This window comes from Gymnoscopelus microlampas, assembly GCF_963454915.1.
Source record: "Gymnoscopelus microlampas genome assembly, chromosome: 19".
Lineage (NCBI taxonomy): Eukaryota > Metazoa > Chordata > Actinopteri > Myctophiformes > Myctophidae > Gymnoscopelus > Gymnoscopelus microlampas.
The window spans coordinates 38,313,170-38,335,252 of NC_139956.1; the positions used below are offsets into that span (position 1 = coordinate 38,313,170).

At 40.1% G+C, this 22,083-nt stretch overlaps 2 protein-coding genes across 3 annotated transcripts in view; one reads left to right on the forward strand and one right to left on the reverse strand.

The window, feature by feature from the left end:
- The window catches only part of LOC311034631 (dynactin subunit 1-like), a 29,691-nt gene extending 22,425 nt beyond the window's left edge, over positions 1–7,266 (reverse strand). For both annotated transcript variants that reach the window (XM_084042544.1, XM_084042545.1), the window contains exons 1-5: positions 7,162–7,266; positions 3,643–3,696; positions 3,013–3,207; positions 2,129–2,243; positions 1,943–1,974 (exon numbers count right to left, since the gene is read on the reverse strand). In XM_084042544.1, the coding sequence (XP_083898670.1) occupies positions 1,943–1,974; positions 2,129–2,243; positions 3,013–3,207; positions 3,643–3,672 (372 nt within the window). In that variant the 5' untranslated portion in view covers positions 3,673–3,696; positions 7,162–7,266. The remainder of the gene's footprint in view (positions 1–1,942; positions 1,975–2,128; positions 2,244–3,012; positions 3,208–3,642; positions 3,697–7,161) is intronic.
- Positions 7,267–11,838: 4,572 nt separating this feature from the next.
- tdrd7b (tudor domain containing 7 b) overlaps positions 11,839–22,083 on the forward strand; it is a 49,549-nt gene continuing 39,304 nt past the window's right edge. Inside the window, exons 1-3 of the mRNA XM_084042651.1 lie at positions 11,839–11,980; positions 16,637–16,843; positions 20,125–20,269. Coding sequence (XP_083898777.1) covers positions 16,637–16,843; positions 20,125–20,269 — 352 coding nt within the window. The 5' untranslated portion in view covers positions 11,839–11,980. The remainder of the gene's footprint in view (positions 11,981–16,636; positions 16,844–20,124; positions 20,270–22,083) is intronic.

The following is a 22,083-nucleotide window of genomic DNA, read 5'->3' on the forward strand; positions in this document are numbered from 1 at the left end:
CCTGCAGCACGTTCAGCTGTTGAAAAGCTCACCTTTCCAGAACGACGGGGAGCAGGCTGGAGAGGAGCATGGGATAGGATGTGGAGAGGAAGTAGAGGGACACACACACACACACACACACAAATGCGTGCACACGCAGTAGAGGAGAGGCAAGTAAAAGAGGTTAGCAGCACAGAGGAAACTGTGCAGTCAGCAGAGCTTGAAGACGGCTAGCAGAGTAACCACCGTTTTAATTAACAATAATTAGGAAAGTCGAGACCACATGCGTCATAGTTGGGAGCATTATAGAACTTGAATTCATGCAACAAAAACATTACAGAAGAAAATAAGTACTAAAGTGTGACTCAAACACCCATCACAGTGAATTAACCACTTGATCTGTACTGTACTTCGTTGTAGATCTGTTATTTTCACTATTTGTCGTACAACGTTACGATAAGGATATGCTCAAAATAGGGATGCCAAGTTCAAAGTGGTTAAAATACTGCACATAAAATGATAAACTAAATTCTAGGGATGCACAATTAATGATTCATCATAACGTATTGGCCAATATTGACTTAATCATAATATTTATGCGATGACTGAAGGCTGCAGATTCAGCGTTTTCTGGGGTAGCTTTCAAAAGAGTAAAAGTAAAGGCAAACAAGTCGGATAAATGTTGAGTAAAAATAAATCATTACTACCTATAAGTTTGAACTAATATGTGCATCAGTGGGACTAATAAATCAGGTAATAATAATGCACCGTTTTCTTGTTTCTTTAAATCTGCCTCTGCAGCCACAATCACAGTTACTGTATAACGGGAGTAAGTTTAAGACAAAATATCGTCCAATATCGTGCATCCCTACCAAATTCACAAGATGTGTCTGTAACAAAAAATGATGCAAGGACAAAAAGATGACAGTCAACTGTCAACACATCGAGTGGCTGACGTTCCATCATCCTGACGGAAACAGACAGCGATAAATATCACGTGCAAGTGGGATGACGAAAAATAAAAACACCAGTGAATGTGCCAACTTTGAATTTCTGCTACCTTTTTAATGCTCACGGGCGTCTGCAACAGTTTTCAGAGAACAAAAAAAAGAGAAGACAGATCAAGAGATGGGAAGCTATCTAAGAGACAAGGAGTATCAGTTGCTTGGGTGGGGTAAGGGGGGAGAGGAAGGATTAGGGATGGGTATATAATAACTAACTTTTTTGGCTTCAGTACGCCCTTTGCCTGATTTCTGAATCCAAGTGCCGACTACAACATTCTGCTTAGAAAACTGCAAGAGAAAACCATGGCTGGTACCGTATATACCATGAATGAATAATAACCCACCTTTTAAAGAACATCATTACAAATAAGAAAGGGAGTGAATCGACAGAAAGTATTGCTAATTTGTTAGCTTGCTAACTTATTGCCTTGCTCAAAATAAATTATATATTTTTTCATCAAAGACAGAGTGCCTTGGAATCCTTTTCTTTGAAAGTCTGCAGTCCACACCTTTTGGGAGCTAAGCGGTACTTCTTTGAACACCTTTTTTTGTTCAGTTGTGCCAATTTGGTTCGACACTTACTTTACAGATCTGCAGGTTCACAAGTTTGCAAGTGTTTCATCATTAAAGAATGCAGTAAAATAAATCTTTCCATTTTCTCTCACACTCTTTGTGCTGTGCCTCACAATGCCCCTTAAATGTTCTAAAATCCATGGAAGACCATGGCCTCTTACATACATACAGTTAGGCAGTCATTATAGAATAAACCTGACAAGATGAAGCAGAACCGATGTAAGGCGGATGTCCTGCTTCACACTGAATGGGTAAAGCAGAACTTCCGCTTCACGAAAAGTGGAGGTCCACGCAACTCTACCCATATTCAGAACCACCATACCTGTATATAAAAATCATGTTAGTGTTAGTTCTCATTGCAACAGGCTGCATTTATGCCCCATTACCTGTTTGGCTGCTTTTGGAGTCTCTGATGGCTCTGAAGAAAAGACAAGAATAAAAATACATTTTAAAAATTGAAAAAATATTAACTATAGCGAAATTAGCCAATCTACAAGCTCACAACGAATCGATCATTTTTCCTTCTTTACTTTTCAACTTCTGCCTATAACAACATGCCAAACAAGTTTTACCTCTCAGCTTGGGCAGCTTGGAGGTGGCACTATCAGGAGTGGGCAGCTTGGAGGTAGGAGGAGCAGCATCAGGGGTCTCTGGTGTCGAGGCACTGGAGTCCTCCACCAGCTGAATCTGGACACAACCACACACACACACACACGCGGGATCAGGAAAATATGACACAACACCCACATCATTTGAGTGGAAACATGAAAATGGGAACCTCGGATTAAGGAGTGTTGGATGTCATTCATACTTTGATGTATGACAGTGATCATATATTTGGCTTTAGTGTACCGTCCCGTGCGGGAGATCAGGGTTGGAATCCCGGGTGTTACATTATCGCTAGGCCTGTCACAATTATTACATAATAGTCTAATCGCAATTACTTGAGATAATCGCAATTACTTTTCCATAATCGTCCTAATCGTTTCCATGTTGAAATATTTTCACACATTTTCAAATATAAAAAATAGCAGAAATAGCTGATCTAAGCTTATGACGGTGTGACGCGTTGTAAGCTTGTAGATCAGCTATTTCTGCTATTTTTACATGCATAAAATTATTAAATATGTTAATAAGTTATTTGTATATTCAAGTTATTTGTCATATGTGCCCTGTGCAATTTTTTATTACAAAGCCTAAAATTGTATTCATATGTTCCAATGTTCAATGACACAATTAAATCGTTATCGAATATCAAGGAAAAGCTCCCATTTAAATGGAAATGGGCATAACCATAGAGACAGATTACGCAAAACCAGATTTATACTTTGTTGAGCTCACAAGTCACAATCAGATCATGTAGATCTGCCTTTTTCGGTGCACAACTTGAATATAAAAGGGTTTACGCTTCTGTGGATTTGTCATGTCTTCCAATCTGCATTATTTTCTTGGTTACCTGGCTCTGCCGGACAAATATCCCGTGGTTTTCCTGGCAGGTGAAGTAGCGCTTGCCCTGCACCGTGCCGTCGTTCTTGCCCTTAGCCTCGTCCAGAATGACGCCCACCCATTTGCCAGAGGCAAAGAGGGTGGCGCCCACAAAGGCTACGGTCCCACGGTGACCCTTGCCGATCACCTCCACGACAGAGCCCACCTTGAGGAGGAAAAGTTAATATTACAGACCTCAGTAGTGATTACATCATTTCGGGGTGATCGGAATACATTCTGATACGTTTGGATCCATTTCTTTTTCCCTTTTTCCCCCTTTTCTTTTCCACGCATGGTCATCACTAGACATTTAATTTATATATGTCACTAAGGATATGGCAACATAATGGGCAACTTCAGATCCTTACTAGTCGATATCAACAATATCAGTTACTTTTTTTAGATAATTAAATGGAAAACTGCAGATTTTGCATCATCCTCTCGCCAAAACTGAGGATGTCCAATCAATAGAACAGTCAAACGGTAGCATGCTCTGCTAGATAATTCTGCCAACAACTTTTTATTTTGTTATTACATTGTACTTCAAAACCCCAACCAGAATCCAGCAGCAGCCATCAGAAGACGTGTCAAAGCACCTTACCTTAGCAGGCTTACCGCTGTCCCCACTCATCTTGCTGATCAGAGGGCTGGTCAGCTAGGGGGGCGCCAGGGAGAGGAGAATGTACATGTGGAGAAGGAAGAGGGTAGGGAAAAACAGATGAGGGATGGGGCACTGCAGAGACCAGTAATGATAACAGCATGGGTTCAAATCCCATATAGATAAGATACGTCTTGCACATTCATACAGTAGCAGTTCAATACGACCTCTGAAAAAAAGATCCAAGACCCAAAAACCCATTAAGACCGGGAACGCATCTGTGTAATTTTCCGATTTCTTTGGCTATTCAAAAAATAGCAGATCTACAAGCTCATAGCGTGGCACCAAGTGCCGCGCTATGAGCTTGTAGATCTGCTATTTTTTGAAGAATCATGAAAATTATTTTTTAAAGCGAACATTTTTATAACTCAAATATTTGCTTCTGGGGATTCTACAAATATCTTCTAAATCCTAACAGTTTAAAAATAAAAACTTATGTTCCTATAATATCAGCGATTCTCAAACCTTTTTCATGTCAAGGATTCTAGGGACCCCCAGAAGCAAAGATTTGAGTTCAAAATGAACACAAATGCGTTCCTGGTCTTAATGGGTGAAGCCTGATTATTAAAAAATATATATGTTTCTGGAGTGCCACTATTCCATTTGCACCAACACCTGGGGTTTTTCTTACTAAACAATTCATACTCATGTCATCATGAGCCAGCCTGCAGAATCTCATCTAAGGAGAAACCTCAGGCTGCACATAGAGTAGACGAACACGCAACACAGCTGGTCATGTGGCCCCGATGGCAACAGGCATCTTAACAAACAAGCCGTTTCGTACAGAGAAGCTCATTGAGGATGCATATGACTGCGGAGGAGCATGACAACTTAACTTCCCTCAAGCAGCGGGTACATGTGAGATTCACACCGCTACAGTTAGTCCAAAGGGCACAAAGCTATTTTCCGCATCCCTGATGGAAGCAATATTACAGGACTTGCATTTTTTTCAATACTTTTTTAAGCTGACTGAGGATTCAGTTAATTTTTTTTTATACTTTTGCAGGAAGCATGTGAAATTAATTAACCTCTTGGAATAGCAGGGAAAGCTTAGTCTCGAATTTTAAATGGTAAGGATATTATATTCTATTTTTTTCTAAAAGCATAATTTATGGTTAGCTGAAGATTCATAAAATGTTCTCTCATCATCCGAGTTCCAAAACAAGGTGAGAGGTGAGTATTATCACCACAAACATTGTCATAAATATCAATTCACTTTTTGTAAGCAACTGCATCAAGATTATCATTAAGCATATACAAAATATAATGCAATATTATTTTGTTGTCCATTCTACTCACCCTGGGGGTATAAGAATGTCTCCTGTTTAATGCCATTGTGGCCAATTCAGTTGAGCTAAACCTATAGTCCTAAAATACACGTCAGGTATTACTCTTTTCTCTACACACCATCCCTCCGTCTGAGAGAGAGAAAATAATTCCAAAAAACAAGGAGGGTCTCTGGGAGTGGCATCACAACACGTCATGATGCCATGAATGGAGAGTGTCATGTCTGACACATGTCTATGTAACAAAGAAAGGATACTTAACTTTATAAAACTTCATGAAACATCATTGTTTCTTTAAATTTCATATATGGCTTAGTGGCAGGACTATATTGGTGGTAAATGTTCGTCTGTTACCCGTCCTTTATGTTTTTAGCTAGGACTAACTAAAAACTATAAAAGATGGCCCCTTACGGTTGTGTAACTCTGAGAGTGTACAAATGGAACCAAATGGACCTGTGAGGGTCCATTTGGTTCCAATTGTACACTCTCAAGAGTTATGGGGGTCCTTGAAATTAAAAAAAAGTTTGAGAACCACTGTGCTACACTAAATGGAACAGAGCCTTCATTAGAATCATTTGTAAATAAGGAATTTCTTTCAAATATGGCCGCTGTGCAGAGCCCATTATAGAATGACCTCACAATGTAACAGCTCACCCACTCACCCCACAAGGTAACCACCATTTAATAATTGCACAGTTAAACCATGTCCAATTGTTTGTTGACCTTGAGCCAAGTTAACCAGCACTCATTCCTTGTCTCACTACATTTTTTTTTTCATAAACGATAGTTATACTATGCCAGTGTATGTTGTTTTTTAGTTCAAGTTAGTTAAATGTATGGTTTGCTTGTCCACGTATGTCAAATATACTGCATGTTGTAGATACGTTTAGACAGATGTAGCCTTGGATCAAGACTATCAGATGTATTTTAATCAAGTCTGACTTTTACTTTCGTATCTAACATAGATGTGCAAATGACAAAATCGATCAAATACATCTATGATAGTCTTGATCCAAGGCTAAGAGAGATGTAGCCATGGATCAAGACTATCGATTTTGACATTTGAAAGTAAAAGCCAGACTCGATAGCCTTGGATCACAAGACGGTCATATAATATGACAGTCTTGTATCAAGGCTACAACTATTAGTCTTGATCAAGGCTAAGACAGGTGCCATGTTTGCTGTTTTAAACATCAAACCTAGCAAAAAAAAGTTACTATAGTTTGCAGTACTTGACTTTTATTTGCACTTGGCCATTTACCCTCTTTGTTGACTAGGGTTCATGAAATTTGTAAATCACACTGGATTACGAGTGTCTGATAAATGCCCACATTAACTGTAACGTCAAAACAATGTCATGTGACTGTTGTAAGTAACTTAACCAAAAGCCAGTGGTGGAAAAAGTACTCACATTTTTTTGTACTTAAGTAAAAGTATAAATACTGCAATGAAATACTGTTAAAAGTAAAAGTCCAGAGTTCAAAATTTACTTGAGTAAAAGTACAAAAGTATTGCTATCAAAATACACTTAAAATACAAAAGTAAAAGTACTCATTATGCAGAATGTCCCATTTCATAAGTTTCCAAATGTATGTATACAATCCTTTGAAAATAGCAGATCTAAAAGCTCAAGGTGGTGAGCTGCTATTTTCAAATAGCCAAAGGATACATAGGGCTTAAGTGGTTAATGCATGTTTTGTAATAATAATCAAAATATACAAAGTAACTAAAGTTTTCTAATAATTGTAGTGGAGTAAAAGGTGTAATATTTGACACTGAGATGTAGTGGAGTAGAAGTAAAAGCATGACAAAAAAATAATATTCCAGTAAAGTAATAATACCTCAAGCTTGTGTACTTGAGTAAATGTACGTAGTTACTTTACACCTCTGCCAAAAGCCAACACCTACATTGAATTGAGTCACAGTTCCACTGTCACACCAAATTAGTTCAATGTGAAGATATAACCACATATAATGAAAACATCAGTATTTCAGTTCTGTGTCAACAGTATTAGGCTTAATGCAGGACAGCTGGTTCTGCTGCTGTTAATGACATGGACACTTAAAGCGACAACTAGGGCGCTTTATTTCTCAATTTGCGACGTCTTTTCTTTGACGGCTGACATCGAACAAGACTTTAAACGACACAAGAAGCTTCTTGTAACAACACACATACCGACAAGTGTTTAGTTGGAGCTCCTCTGGTTGAATCTGGAAGATTAAAGTATTAAAACCTCCTTTGACAACAAACAATACAAGGGATCACTTCCGTTTGCGTCTACAAATCAAAGATGGTAGACACGTCCGGTACGCCCCTATATTGGGTCCGGGTTAGCCCTGATACACGCCTGTCGGTCATATGTTACATGACAGTCATGGATGAGCTTCAAAATAGTGTTTGCACTTTCTCCCTGTTTTGTTAGTACATCTACATAAACGTTCAAATTTCAAATATAAAGCGCCCACCCTATGGCCACGGATGTTACAATACTGCACGGCTCCTCAAAAATACCCGTATTGTCCTGTATTGTTCAATAAAAAGCATTTTAATCCGATTGGTGGCCATTTTCCGCGTATTTTCTCCGTATACTTTCAACTACGCGACTCTATTGGTTGGGAGGTGTATTGCACTCTGATACATTTTAACTCTATGAGAAAATGGCCACCAATCGGATTAAAATGCTTTTTAATTAACAATACAGAAGATACGGGTACGTCTCAGTGCCCGTACATTATTTTAACATTTATGGCCACGGGGTAAGCACTTTATATTTGAAATATAAACGTTTATGTAGATGTACGGGCTAAAAAGGAAGAAAGTGCAAACATTGTTGAAGTTCATCCATGACGGTCATGACAGATGACCGTCTTGTGATCCATGGCTAGGTCTGGGGTGAAACATGAACATGTTGCTTATGATGATCTCAGATCTCTTATCAATCAGTGGTTTACTGAAGTAAAAGTATAATACTGCAATGTAGAACCGCTAAGTAAAAGTCCGGAATTCAAAATTTACTCGAGTAAAAGTACTAAAGTATTGGTATCAAAATGTACTTACTTAATGTACCCAAAGTAGAAATTTTCATTATGCAGAATGTCCAATTTCACAAGTATTCAAATGTATAAAAATCTTTTGAAAATAGCAGATCTAAAAAATAGCAGATTTTGTGAGCTTGTAGATTGACTATTTTCAAATGGCCGAAATGTATATAGGGCTGAAGTGGTTAATGTATGTTTTGTAATAATAATCAAATAATCAAAAAGTAACTAAAGTTTTCAAATAATTGTAGTGGAGTAAAAGTAAAATATTTGCCTCTGAGATGTAGTGGAGAGTGTAGTAAAAGTTAAATTATTGGAAATAATTCAACTCAAGTACTTAAGTACAGTACTTGAGTTCCTATAAAGCAAATAAACAGAAAACAAATGGTTTGAGTGGCTATAGTATACACATGTAATTGTTACTAATTGTAATTGACCACAATGGCATCATACAGTAGTATATTCATGATAAAGTAATGCAATGAAGTCCATGCTGCACAGAAATATGGTCCTACTCCTAAAGCACATTATTTACAGATTCGACATGCACTATGTAAACTGCATGAATATCTAGGCTTTACCTCTATTTTGTTAGTCAAAAACAATTCACTCAAAACACATACTAACAATGCCCAATGAGTCACCCTGAGTGAGGAAGAGGCAGGATTTATGAATAATATTGGCTGTAGTCAAGTCTGCCCAGTATTGCACGTAACATTAACAAACAACTTTCAACCACAGAATGAGGGAACTAATAAGATGTTAATTCTTATACGGTGAATGACACAGGAATACGGACGCAATATTTACATTCAACAATATACTGTACATCATGGAACTAATTATGTTAGATGTACAAACACCAAAAGGTTCACAGTGAGGACACACTGAACTCACATGCTCAGGTATATCAAGCTATATCAATCTGAATTGGGCCTAGGAAGGGAATGGGCCATGGGCCATACTGTACCAATTGAGATGTGAAATACACATACTGACTGTGTTTAAAACGCCACCCTCTTTTACCCTAATCATCACTATTTTTGAAACTTTGAAAAATGTTTTTCCGCATTACAAGTTGGCCTGATGTCACATTGAGAGCATACAGGCAGACAGTGGATGAAAGCAAGTTATGATTTTGTGCACTATATGTTTAAAATGTTCTACCAAACAGACAAGGCCTGACAAGCCCTGTGATCTTTGGAACGCCCCCAAAGGGGGAACCGCACCTGGACCCCATATGTGGGAACCACATGCTGATATTAGTGAAATGTCAGATTTCAGGTCCAAGAAAGGATAATGGATTGATGTCCAGATAAGTAATAAGGTGAGGTGCCTTCATTGGCAGTGAGCAGAGATGATGGCTTCATTATTTCACTGGCTGTCCCACTAAATTCAGAAACTCATCTGTCCCTCATCTGCCATTTGAAAGGCAGACCTTGCATCTACATATACATCTGTATCTTCCATACATGCCTAGATGTTTGTTTCTCTTCTTTTTGTCATACAGAGACACATAAAAAACATATTATCTGCATTTTCAGTAGACATTATTGGAGTAGCCTAAATGTTTTTTTCTCTTATTTAAAAAAAAAAAGATGTATTCAAAAAAACTAGTCATATACAGAGCCACATAAAACACATTTTATCTGCACTTTCAGTAGATGCCAGAAATACTCCACATGCTTAAAACGGCAAGGGTTATACCTTTTGCCAGAAAGATGAATGAACCATCTGGTTGTGGAGTGTGCATCCAGGAAGGAGGCTAGCCCAGAAGTATGTGAGAAATGTGGACAGGGAGGGGCAAGAAGTCTGTACAAGCTTATTGCATGCTAGACTCTAAAGACTGACAGAGAAAATGACAGTTGTCTCAATGTAGGCTATGTTCCATGGGTGGATTAAGAGCCCTGTGGTCCACTTGGCTTCATCCCATCCAGTGGTGTAACCAAGTAGGCCTACATTCACTCAAGTAGGCTACAGTACTTAAGTATAATTTTCAGTTTTTTTTACAGGAGTATTTCCAGTTTTCAGTACTTTTACTTCTCCACTACATCTCAAAGGCAAATATTATACTTTTACTCCACTACAATGATTTGAAAACTTGAGTTACTAGTTACTTTGTAGATCTGATTATTATTACAAAACATACAGTAACCACTTAAGCCCTATATACATTTCGGCCATTTGAAAACAGCAGATCCACAAGCTCACAATGCGTCGCGTTGCGACGCATTGTGAGCTTGTAGATCTGCTGTTTTCAAAAGATTGTGAAAACAATTGTGAAACTGAACATTCTGTATGATGAGTACTTTCTACTTTTGCTACTTCAAGTACATTTTGATACCAATACTTTTGTACTTTTACTCAAGTAAATGTAGAATTACGGAATAACAGAGTACTTCTACATTGAATGAAGGGAATCCCTCAGTGAATGAGGGGAATCCCTCTTTTCTGCAAAACATGTGAATCGTGTTAATGTAAAGTAACACCAGGGCCTTGTGACAAATTCATGTCAACCTAACCTATGGAGTTTTCAAACATTTTAATGTCACACATCCTCACATTGACATTCATTAGGCCATCCTTAACCCACATTTAAAACTATAGGGACCCTGATATGAAAAGTATAGTCTTGGTTTAAATTGAATTACAATAATTTTACATGAGAAACAAAATCATTCACAGAGGTTAGATTGAAAAATAAGCTATTGAGCAGTCTTTTTTTGTGTGTGTGTGTTGTGTATTTTATTATAGTGTAATTAAACCAGCCAGGCTAATCATCTTTTGGCTGGGTCTATAACGACCCCTAGTGGTGTCTATGAGGAAAAACAATGTTGTGTTTGGTTACTGATATATTATTGATTTCAGCTGTTACAATTCCAAACATGCAAACATGATCCGCTTTAATTACGTCTAAATTAGTAGCTTAATGACTAGTATTAAAGTTCTATTGTCTTTTTTTATGTCCAATGTATTTGTAAAGTTCAAAATGTTAACATAAGTATAACTAAATGCATTTGAAATGAAATACAAATGTTACTTTTCAGGATTCCAATTCAAAAATAGCTACAAAAAATAAAAATAGGATTCCGATAAATAAATAGCAAAAATAGTCGATCTACAAGCTCAAAACGCATTGCAGTGCTGCACTTTGAGCTCGTGGATCAGCTATTTTTGCTACTTTTGTGTGACATAGAATGTCTGTCCAACAGTATGCAATGTGGCTCCTCTGGAGTGTGTGTGGAAATATAGTGGCCCTCTCCATCATCAAAGTTGCCCACCCCTGCACTAGCCTAATAGTTGATTTAAAGCAGGGGTCTTCAACAGGGGGTCCTCAGAGTTACTACAGGGGGTCCCCCAAATCTTTGTGTGATAGGATTTTTTTTTAACCTTAACCACTTGAACCCTAGCATCTCTTTTCTGAGGAAAACTTTTGCCAAAAATAGCAGATCTACAAGCTCAACGCCTCGTGCTGCAAGGCGTTGTGAGCTTGTAGATCTGCTATTTTTGGCAAAGAGTTATAGGTGTAGAGGGAAAAAAAGAGCAGACCTAATTAAAAAAAGTTATATAGAGGGGGTCCCTGCTTCATCTCTCTCTCAGCTAGGGGGTCCTTGGCCTGAAAACGTTGAAGACCCCTGCTTTAAAGTGTAAAAAAGCCACTCCTAATTCTATGTGGTCACACTGGTCCGCTCTGGAACTGTCCTCTTTGTCTCTCGGCGCCTGCGCCTTGTAATTAGCCCCGCAGACCAATCAGGAAGGCGGATGAGATGCGGCGTGACTGAAGCGGCCGGCCGGGCAGGCAGGGCAATAGAGACACCGTGCAGCGACGCTAGGAACGGCCGCTGGGGCGATCACTGACTGGGTGATCACACTGACAGCCAGCCCGGGACGACACTAAACCACAGTGACAGCGATCTGGAAAGTGACAAAACACCGTCCCGTCTGTTGTGGACAAGGTAGCTTATAACTTCATAATGTTTCTATTTTATTTATTCTAAAACTTTTGTCTTTATTTTTGTCTGATCATTCAAAAGAAAAGAGTAAAGACTATTTATTTATGTATTTCTTTCGATCGCTGTCTGGGAGACTTGGGATAATGCTGGTGACAGCAGTACGGAACTCGGATCATCGCGCTGCGCAACAATTAAATGTTGACTTTAGTAACACATCATGCCGATCCCATGACCCATGTCCCATCCTGCGCTAGGCTGCGGGTGCGAGCGATCGCTTTGTTAAAGTGACAAAAGTCTTTTATTTTGTTCACATCCCCAAGGCAGGACAACTTTATTTCAACTCTCTCAGGCACGGATCTGATGCAAGGGTGTGGAATGGCACTGTGGCGCATTACGTCACTGGCTGCTATGTCCTGTCCGCTGTGTCTGTGCATTCCTACACAGAGAGAGAGGGAGAGAGAGAGAGATCCCTGTGTCCTACTACTGCCAGTGGCGTAAAGTAACTAAGTACATGTACTTAAGTACAGTTTTGAGGTATGTCTTCACTGTACTGGAGTATTTCAAATTTTCAGTACTTCTACTTCTACTCCACTACATCTCAGAGGCAAATATTTTACTTTTCTTCCACTACAATTATTTGAACACTTTAGTAGTTATTTACTAGTTATTTTGTAGATTTTTATTATTATCATCAATCATGCATGTAACCACTTCAGCCTTATATACATTTTAACATTTAGGCCATTTGAAAATAGCCGATCTACAAGCTCACAATGCATGAGCTTGTAGATCGGCTATTTTCAAAATATTTATTTATTTTTAACTTGTGAAATGGCACATTCAGCATAATGAGTAGGCTACTTTTACTTTTGCTAAACAATTTGTACTTTTTCCACCACTGACTACTGCGTGACACCCATCACTGCAACACTGGGTTATTCAACACTGGGTTATTCCCCAGCCAGTGTTGAATTGTTCTTAAAGAGTGTATTTTAGTGTGCAAACATTTTGGTGTCTATTCTAGCAGTTGTCAAGGCTGCTGAATATACAAGATCTGAAGTTGAAGTGGTTGAGAGGGAGTGTCTCCCAAGAGTCCCAACTATAAGCCAGAACTTTGTTTACTTTCCCTTTCCTTTCTTTAAAAGGGAAACCTATATGAGTGATTTCCATTTAAAGTTGCAATGTGATTTGCAGCTCACTGAGTGTGAACCCCTACACATCCCTTTCGGATTCAGGAATATGGTCTATATGGCTCTAAAAACCACAAAGAAAAGTGGATTAATATTATTATTATCATTATTTTGTCCTATTTTAGACTTTTATTTTTTATCCAGATAAACAATTCACTTGATTCTTACTAGCTTAGATGGCAGATCATGTGTTGGCAGAGAAAAGCATTAACAATTCTCAAATGGGAAACATATGACATAATATCGGGCTTGGCTGTGATTCAAATGCTAAAATACAACATTGTTATGTTGGAAATCTTAGAAGTGTTTAGAATAATAAGAGGAAAAAAAGAAAAAACCTGCCAGACAAGCCACCACTGTGTCTCACAGGTAAACCCAATACACCTGCAGCTATACTGCTACGGTGAATATCAAGTTCACACTGCCAGCTTGTTGGCACTGGATTGCATCAGTATGCTGCAGGCATACTTCTGTGTGTGTGCAGGTCTAATGTGAACAGTATGCAAACGCTGCAAATACTGCTGGAAATAGTGTAATTATTCAAATACTACATAAAATAACACAGTATATTTATACAAAGTGACTACAGTGTATCATATTTGACAGAGTGTATTATATGGCTGTTATATGATACAGTGTGTCCTATATAAATTCACACTCTTTGCTGGCAGTGGCTTGATACTAGATGGTGGACAGTTTTTAGCTTTGCATAATACCGGATTTATATTTGGTTGTGATATTGTAGATCAGCTATTATCAGTGTGCGACACCGGTGTGCAACCCTTAATGCTTGTGAATATCCTTTGGGACTCCAGGTCAGAATTACATCTCCTTTTGCTGTATTTTGTTGATAGTTGACCTGTCTGTTTGCATGCATGTCAAATGTGACCACCAGAGGGTGCTTAAAACACAGCCACAAGGTTCAGCTATGCATCCCTCTTAGTCCAGGCGTTTCGGGCCATATTTTGATGGAATCGTGCACTTTACGATACAAGCATGAAATTTGTCACACAGTTAGAGCATGCCATAAGGAACATTTTTGGCTATAGGGCCATCGCAGATTTGTCCTGTGGTAACCATGGCAGCCATTTTCCAAAATGGCCTCCATCTGCTGTTATTTTACCAATAACTCAGGTGCTAGACAACCTAGGATCTTGATTCTGGTGACTAATCCTACATTTTCAAGTATGAGGAATACAGTGGTACTATATAGAATTGTCCTGTGGTAACCATGGCAGCCATCTTTCAAAATGGCCACCACCTGCTGTCATTTTACCAATGACTCAGGTGCTAGACCACCTAGGATCTTGATTCTGGTGACTAATCCTACATTTTCAAGGATAAGGAATACAGTGGTACTATTCACAACATGCTAGTAACTACCTAACTAACTACAGTACATGAGGAGGCTGATACTCGTGTCATATTACACCTAGAAGATGCTGTGAAGAAAGGGTATAGCAAGGTGACAATAGGCACATGGTCCTGGCAGTAACGTCAGCCCAACGCCTCCACTTGACTGAGCTGTGGGTTGCTTTTGGAACTGGGAAAAGTTTCCGTAACTTAGCAGCTCATGAGATGGCAAGGGCATTAGGCCCAGATCGATGCTTAGCCTTACCCATGTTCCATGCCTTCACTGGATGTGACACAGTGTCATCTTTTGGAGGCAGAGGCAAGAAGACGGCATGGGAGACCTGGAAAAACTATGGTGACGTCACATGTGCCTTCAGTTCCTTAGCTGCCATCCCAGACAAAATAGATGACTGGATGGAGCCTCTGGAGCGATTTGTGGTATTGCTCTATGACCGCACTAGCGGCCAGGCATCAGTGAGCGGGCACGGAAGCAGCTATTCACCCAGAAGGGCAGAACAATTGATGGACTCCCCCCAACACGAGCTGCACTGATTCAACATACAAAGAGGGCAGCCTACCAAGCTGGCCACTGTTGGGGACAGGCGATGGTTGCAGCCCCTGAACTCCCATCCCCAGGTGAATGGGGGTGGAAGAGGAAGGAGACAGGTGAATACAAATAATTTAATCCACTTCTTTACACTTGTAAACCTGTGATCTGACAATAAAGCTGATTCTAATTTTGACAGGAGGATGGGAAGTGCACGGGACCACACAGAAGCGAGCCTGGCCTTTCGGGAACTCCTCCGCTGTGGTTGCAAAAAGGGATGCAGTGGACAATGCAGATGTGTTAAGGCAGCACTTCAGTGTACTGCCCTTAGCTACTGTGGTGGACTGTGCAACTAACATTGTGTAGATTATCTGGCTTTATTGAATAGACCCCTTAACAGTCGACGTCACACTGATAAGAACCAGTCTGCGCGGAACCAGTGTGCGCGCAATGAAACCCATTCTATCAGGTCTCGCTAGGACGCGCCTCACTAGCCAACACACAAGAGGGGGTTGGGGTGTGCTGAAATCAGCGCACCCCAAAACAACAGGTTGAGAATTTATTGTGTGAAACAATCACCTGTGCGTCCAGTCTCAATGTTGGTAAACAAATAATTGGTCTATATGCCATTAGGCTATGACTCATGAGTACTCTGCCTTTGTTGTGTCTTATAGTCCATTGAAAATAATTATGCAATACTACTACTAATAAAAGAAACAGTGAAGTACTGCATTCTTGACACGTGTCAGTTTGAAAACATCTACTGTACTACATCATTACATATTTTGATGGGTTTACTATTATTTAATTAACTGAATGCCAGATACATGTAGTTAGGTAGTAGAATGTTGTAAATAGTACCGCTGTATTCCTCATCCTTGAAAATGTAGGATTAGTCACCAGAATCAAGATCCTAGGTGGTCTAGCACCTGAGTTATTGGTAAAATAACAGCAGATGGAGGCCATTTTGGAAAATGGCTGCCATGGTTACCATAGGACAAATCTGCGATGGCCCTATAGCCAAAAATGTTCCTTATGGCATGCTCTAACTGTGTGCCAAATTTCATGCTTGTATCGTAAAGTGCACGATTCTGGCCCGAAACGCCTGGACTATCTAGGCTAGACACACACATCTAAGTTGCATTTACTGTTTGTATTGTGCTTAGAGCCAGACTGATATATTGTTTTGGCCAATATGTCGGTCTTTATTTACCTTTTTTGACAACCTCGTTATCGACAAATATGCAGCTGACGTGTCTAGATTTTTAACCACTTTCAGTCTGGCTGCCGCCCCTATTTTGGGCATGATAAGCGAATGATTAGAATTTGGTTTTAATAATTCTTTAACACAAATCTTCTCTTCTGGGGGTCCCTGGCTCAAAACATTTTCAGATGGGGGGGGTCCGCCCGGCCAAATACATATCATTTTGGGGGTCCTTGGCATGATTATTTTTTAGAATCGGCCTCAGGTCTCAATGGGTTAAAATTGTGTATCGATACACAATTTTTGACTTTTTTTCCACAACTTTGTTGTTGTTGTTGTTGTTGTTGTTGTTGTTGTTGTTGTAGATGGCTGACGTGGAAGTGGTGAAGAAGATGCTTCGGGCCGTGCTCCAGGCCAACAAGGGCGGCGTGTCGCTGTCCCGCCTGCAGGCGGAGTACAAGGAGCTGACGGGGGAGCAGATCCCGCACAAACTGGTGGGTCACAACCACCTGGACTCCCTGCTGGCCAGCATGCCCGCCGTGGTGCGCGTGGAGCGCAACCGATCTGGAGAGGTGAGGGGATAACAAGGGCTGGGTGGGTGTTTAGTCCAGGGGTCTTCAACAGGTGGTCCGGGACCCCTAGGGGGTCCTCAGAGTTACTACAGGGGGTCCGCCAAATCTTTGTGTGATATGATTTTTTTTTCTTACCTTAACCACTTGAACCCTAGCATCCCTTTTCTGAGGAGAGCTTTAGCCAAAAAATAGCAGATCTACAAGCTCACAACGCCTCGCGCTGCGAGGCGTTGTGAGCTTGTAGATCGGCTATTTTTGGCAAAGAGTTATAGGTGCAGAGGGGAAAAAAAAGAGCAGCAAACGTTTATCTGAAACACAATGTTACGATATAGAAGGGGTCCCTGCTCCATCTCTCTCTCAGCTAGGGTGTCCTTGGCCTGAAAAGGTTAAAGACCCCTGGTTTAGTCACTTGTCCGGGTATAGCTCAGGCTCAGGTAGAACAGTCGCCTTTGGACCATAATGTCATGATTTAGATCCCGGGCACCGCCAACTCAACGTATGAGTAGCACAATTTGGGTGTGGCAAGTAGAGCGGCAAGTACTGGGAGCCGATGGTAGATGTTGTGCTCCACCTCAGCAATCCGGATGGATGGATATAAGCACGATTATGGAATGTTGTGGTGATGGATGGTTGGCTGGCTGGGCAGACGGACATTTACACACACACTAGTGACACTACACCTTTCAATAAACTCACACTCCACAGTTCTTTCACTTAATCTTTCCATGGATGGATGGTTAGAGATAGAAGGATGGACTGAATGACAGTTATTACTATCAGGCCTTTGACAGTGAAAGTGGATGGATCGTTCTATTCTGGATCATGGATAGAAGGATGGAAGGATAGATGATGTATGATGGATAATGGAATGTAATGGTGAAGAATGGTCGACTGGGTACGTTTACCCACACTACATCTTTCAATAAACTCACACTACACAGTTCTTCCACTTAATCTTTCCATGGCTGGATGGATGGTTAGATAGAAGTATAGACTGAGTGATAGTTAATAGTTATTCTATCAAGTCTTTAATTAACAGTGAAAGTGGAGGGAGACACACATGAAATGTAAATGTAAGGGCATGCCATTTGTGCCCTTATAATATCCACCCTAACCACTCGGATTGCCCCTGAACGTGAAAAAAATACATTCATGTTACATTCACATTTTACATAAATTACATACATGTTGGCTGGATAATAATGAGAATGTTTATTGTCCCCAAGGGGAAAATTGTCTTCATAGGTCTGTTCGTTAAAACAACAAAAACAACATAACAACATAACAACAAAAACATCACAAAGACAAAGACATGAGGTACCCACTGTACACAGAAAACCCTCCTATGGACGGGGCAGTTGGTTTAATGCCGCGATTGCTGAGGGGACAAAACTCCTGCTAAAACGAACCTTTTTCCACTTTAAGGTTCTGTATCTCCGACCAGATGGCATGAGGTCAAAGTAGCGATACAGGGGATGATCAGTGTCATTTGTTATCGAAAGTGCTAAGCGTGTGATGGCCTTATTGTTCATATCAGGAAGTGTGGGTATGGGAAGTCCGATGATTTTGGAGGCAATACGGGTGATACTGTAACGTTTGTTTCTGTTAGGCATGGACAGTATGGTAAAAAAAACATGCAGAACAATACAACAAAACGGGTTGAATGATGCTTTTGTACAGTAATAGCAGAAGATGATGATGATGATGGATGGATGATGAGTGGACTGAAAACAAGACGCTGAATTCATGTTTGGATGGATGTTTAATGCCCATTGCATGTGCAAAAACATATGCAAGCACATGTGCCCACACCCAAACGTACGCGTGGCAGCAGACTCACATACACTTGACACACTTTCTCTCGCCAGTTCTCCCCACATGAAGCTGTCTTCATCTCAGAGGTGTGCGCTCAGAATGCCGTCTAGATAGAATCCATCCCAAAAATAGCCACTTACCTCAGAATATGGCAGGATTGAATCATTAGTTTTAATGTGAAACACACCGTTTGGGTCCGGAGACGTCAGGTTATCTTGGTTATAAATAGATAACCTGATGAAGGTCTCCGGACTCAAAACGTTGTGTTTCGCATTAAAACCTTATTTTTTTGCATTTGAAGAATGTCAGAGCTTTTCTTCTGCGTTGATCAGCCCTTGGTCTACTCCATTGGTTCTCAAAGTGGGGGCCGGGGACCCCAGGGGTGCTTGGGGATGGTTCCAGGGGGTCCCCACTGCTCCCCATTATAATTAAGTGAGCCAGTCACACTAATTTTAACCACTTTAACCATATTCTATACCTTGGCTATTGGCTTGTGGATGTGCTTTTTTTTACTCAAATCTTTGCTTCTGGAGGACGCTGGCACAACATATTTTGAAGATGGGGGTCCGCAGCCAAATTCATAACATTGTGGGGGTCTTTGACATGAAAAAGTTTGAGAACCACTGGTCTATACTCCAACGTACCTGTAGTTTTGTAGTTGTGCAAAGGTCTTGCTTGTTTTTAGAATGAAATCATTAGCCATTGTCTCAATTCAAAGTCAGTGCAGTTGGCACTAACCACTTTCACTTTCAACCCATGGTGTCCCTATTGTGTTATTATAATTAATATATAATTATTAGATTTTAATTTGAAAATGTTCATTTCATTTTAGATATCCCCCCCCAAAAAATCTATTGTGAGCTTGTAGATCTGCTATTTTCACTGTTTTGTGAAACACTGCCCGATAACTAAGCATAAAAAATAGGACTCAAGTGGTTAAATCCAAGTCATCTAAAACGCCGGTTACTATGACAACAGCAAAGATCCATGAGGTCGATGACAAAAATGATCTGAAATATCTGGCAGCCAGAGCGATATGATAGCTTACTGACCCATGCAGTGATTCTGCATGGGTCTGCTACTGCTGTCTAGAGCTGTCAACATTATGACATTTTATTTGACGATTAGTTGTCGCTCAAATAATTGCGATTAACCATTTAATTGCGTTTTGACGTAAACATTGTGAATATTCGTAAACAAACGGTGCACAGGGCAGATATGACAAATAACTTACATAATTTAATAACTTTTATACTTTATAAAAAAACTTGAATAGTGGAAATAGCCGATCTACAAGCTAAAAAGTGATTACTATTGCTTTTATGCCAAAAAAAAATGTGATTATCTGAAATTATTGCGATTATCTCAAATAATTGCAATTAGGCGATTATGTAATAATTGTGACAGGCCTACTGCTGTCCCCGTGTCACGTCACGCTCACCCTCTCTATATTGTGTTCTCTCCAGGCGGTGTACCTGGCCTCGGTGGCCAGTGAGACGGCCCACGTGGCCAAGGTGGTGGCTCGCCAGCGGAGCTCCAAGAAGACCGGGCGGCCCCAGATGGTCAACACACAGATGCGGGTGAAACGAGCCGCGCCACTCGTCCTCAACGGTGAGAATTCACTAAGTCAAGACACAAAGCGTTGCTGTTTGTGGAACTGGCCATTTATGCATCATACGACCCCCGCTGAAAATGTGAAAAGGGGGTCAGTGTGTCTGTGTGTCTGTGTGTCTGTGTGTCTGTGTGTCTGTGCATCTGGAGCTAATCGCACAAACCGCTGGACCAATCAGTGGCAAATGTGTTGTGCGCACTGCCAGTAGACCACTGAAGTACCTCCACTCATTTGGAAACAGAAAATTAGAAAAAAAAGTCAAGTAAAAGTCCGGAATTCAACATTTATTTGAGTAAAAGTACAAAAGTATAAGTACATGGTATCAAAATGTACTTAAAGTACCAAAAGTAGAAAGTATACTTATTATGCAGAATTACATTCGAAAATAAGTTTTCGAATGTATAAAAAACCTTTGAAAATAGCAGATCTACAAGCTCATCACAACGCGTCGCATCGGCTATTTTCAAATGGGCGAAATGTATATAATCAAATTCCACAAAGTAACTAGTAACTAAAGTTTTCAAATAATTGTAGTGGAGTAAATGTACAATATTTGCCTCTGAGATGTAGTGGAGTAGAAGTAAAAGTACTGGAAATTGGAAATACTCCAGTAACGTAAAAAAATACCTCAAAAGTTTACTTACGTACAGTACTTGAGTAAATGTACTTAGTTACTTTACACCACTGGTCTCGGCCAATGTGCCGCCTTAATAAAGAGAGCTCCTTTTGTGCACCTGCATTGGAGAACACACAATTAGATCTATCAAATTACATGGATATTTTGGGGCTTACTTCTGCAGAGTTGCTTGGTGTTTTATTGCACAGCACAGTGGACGGTTGTATAAGACGTTATGCGAGCGATTTGAGTTCCACTGTGTAATTGGCTGAATGATTATGAACACTGATCATTACAGTATAAAGGTAAAAGACTTGGGCGTAACCAAGGTACAGTACCATTATTCACAAAGGTCCACTACGGCACGCAATAAATAATCTTTTCTGTTAATATGCTCTATGCACAGCAGCCATATTGGGAATGAATTGGGCCCCTTCCTTACTTCCTTCACAGGTGTTACCAATGATACTAATTAAGGTTCTGTTCCATTTAGTGTGGCATATTGGTTGTCTTATTTTCAAGGACCCCTATAACTCTGAGAGTGTACAAATGGAACCAAATGGAACCGCAAGGGTCCATTTGGTTCCATTTGTACACTCTCAGAGTTACACACCCACCATAAGGGGCCATTTGGGAACCAAAATGGAGTGTTTCTAGTGAGCCAACATGCACAATATCAGCACCCTGACCAGAATGGAACATCCTTCGTTAGTATCATTGGTAACACCTGTGAAGGAAGTAAGAAGAGGCCCAATTACTTTCCAATATGGCTGCTGTGCATAGAATCTATTATCACAAGCGTCTTGGGGGCATTCAAGGCAAGGCAAGGAAAGACATGGCAGTCTTATTTGTACAGCACATTTCAACAACAAAGCAATTCAACGTGCTTTAGACAGAACACTCAATCAAAGGGAGCGGCAAACAGAAATGTCTTTAGTTGTGTTTTAAAAGAAATAAGAGAAGCAGCATTTTTCTGGGAGTTTGTTCAGCAAGTTATAGTTAGAGATTAACAGTAAGGAGAGGCAGACACATCCGCTGTAGAGTCAGTCAGTCATGGATAACAGCTCATGTAAGCATGCATTTGTAATTAGCTTTATTTTATCATTTCTATTTGGAAAAGGCAATATCACAAAAAACAAAAACCTTCAGGTTTTATACGTGAATTTGATCTCTGCTACCATAGCAACCGTGACATCG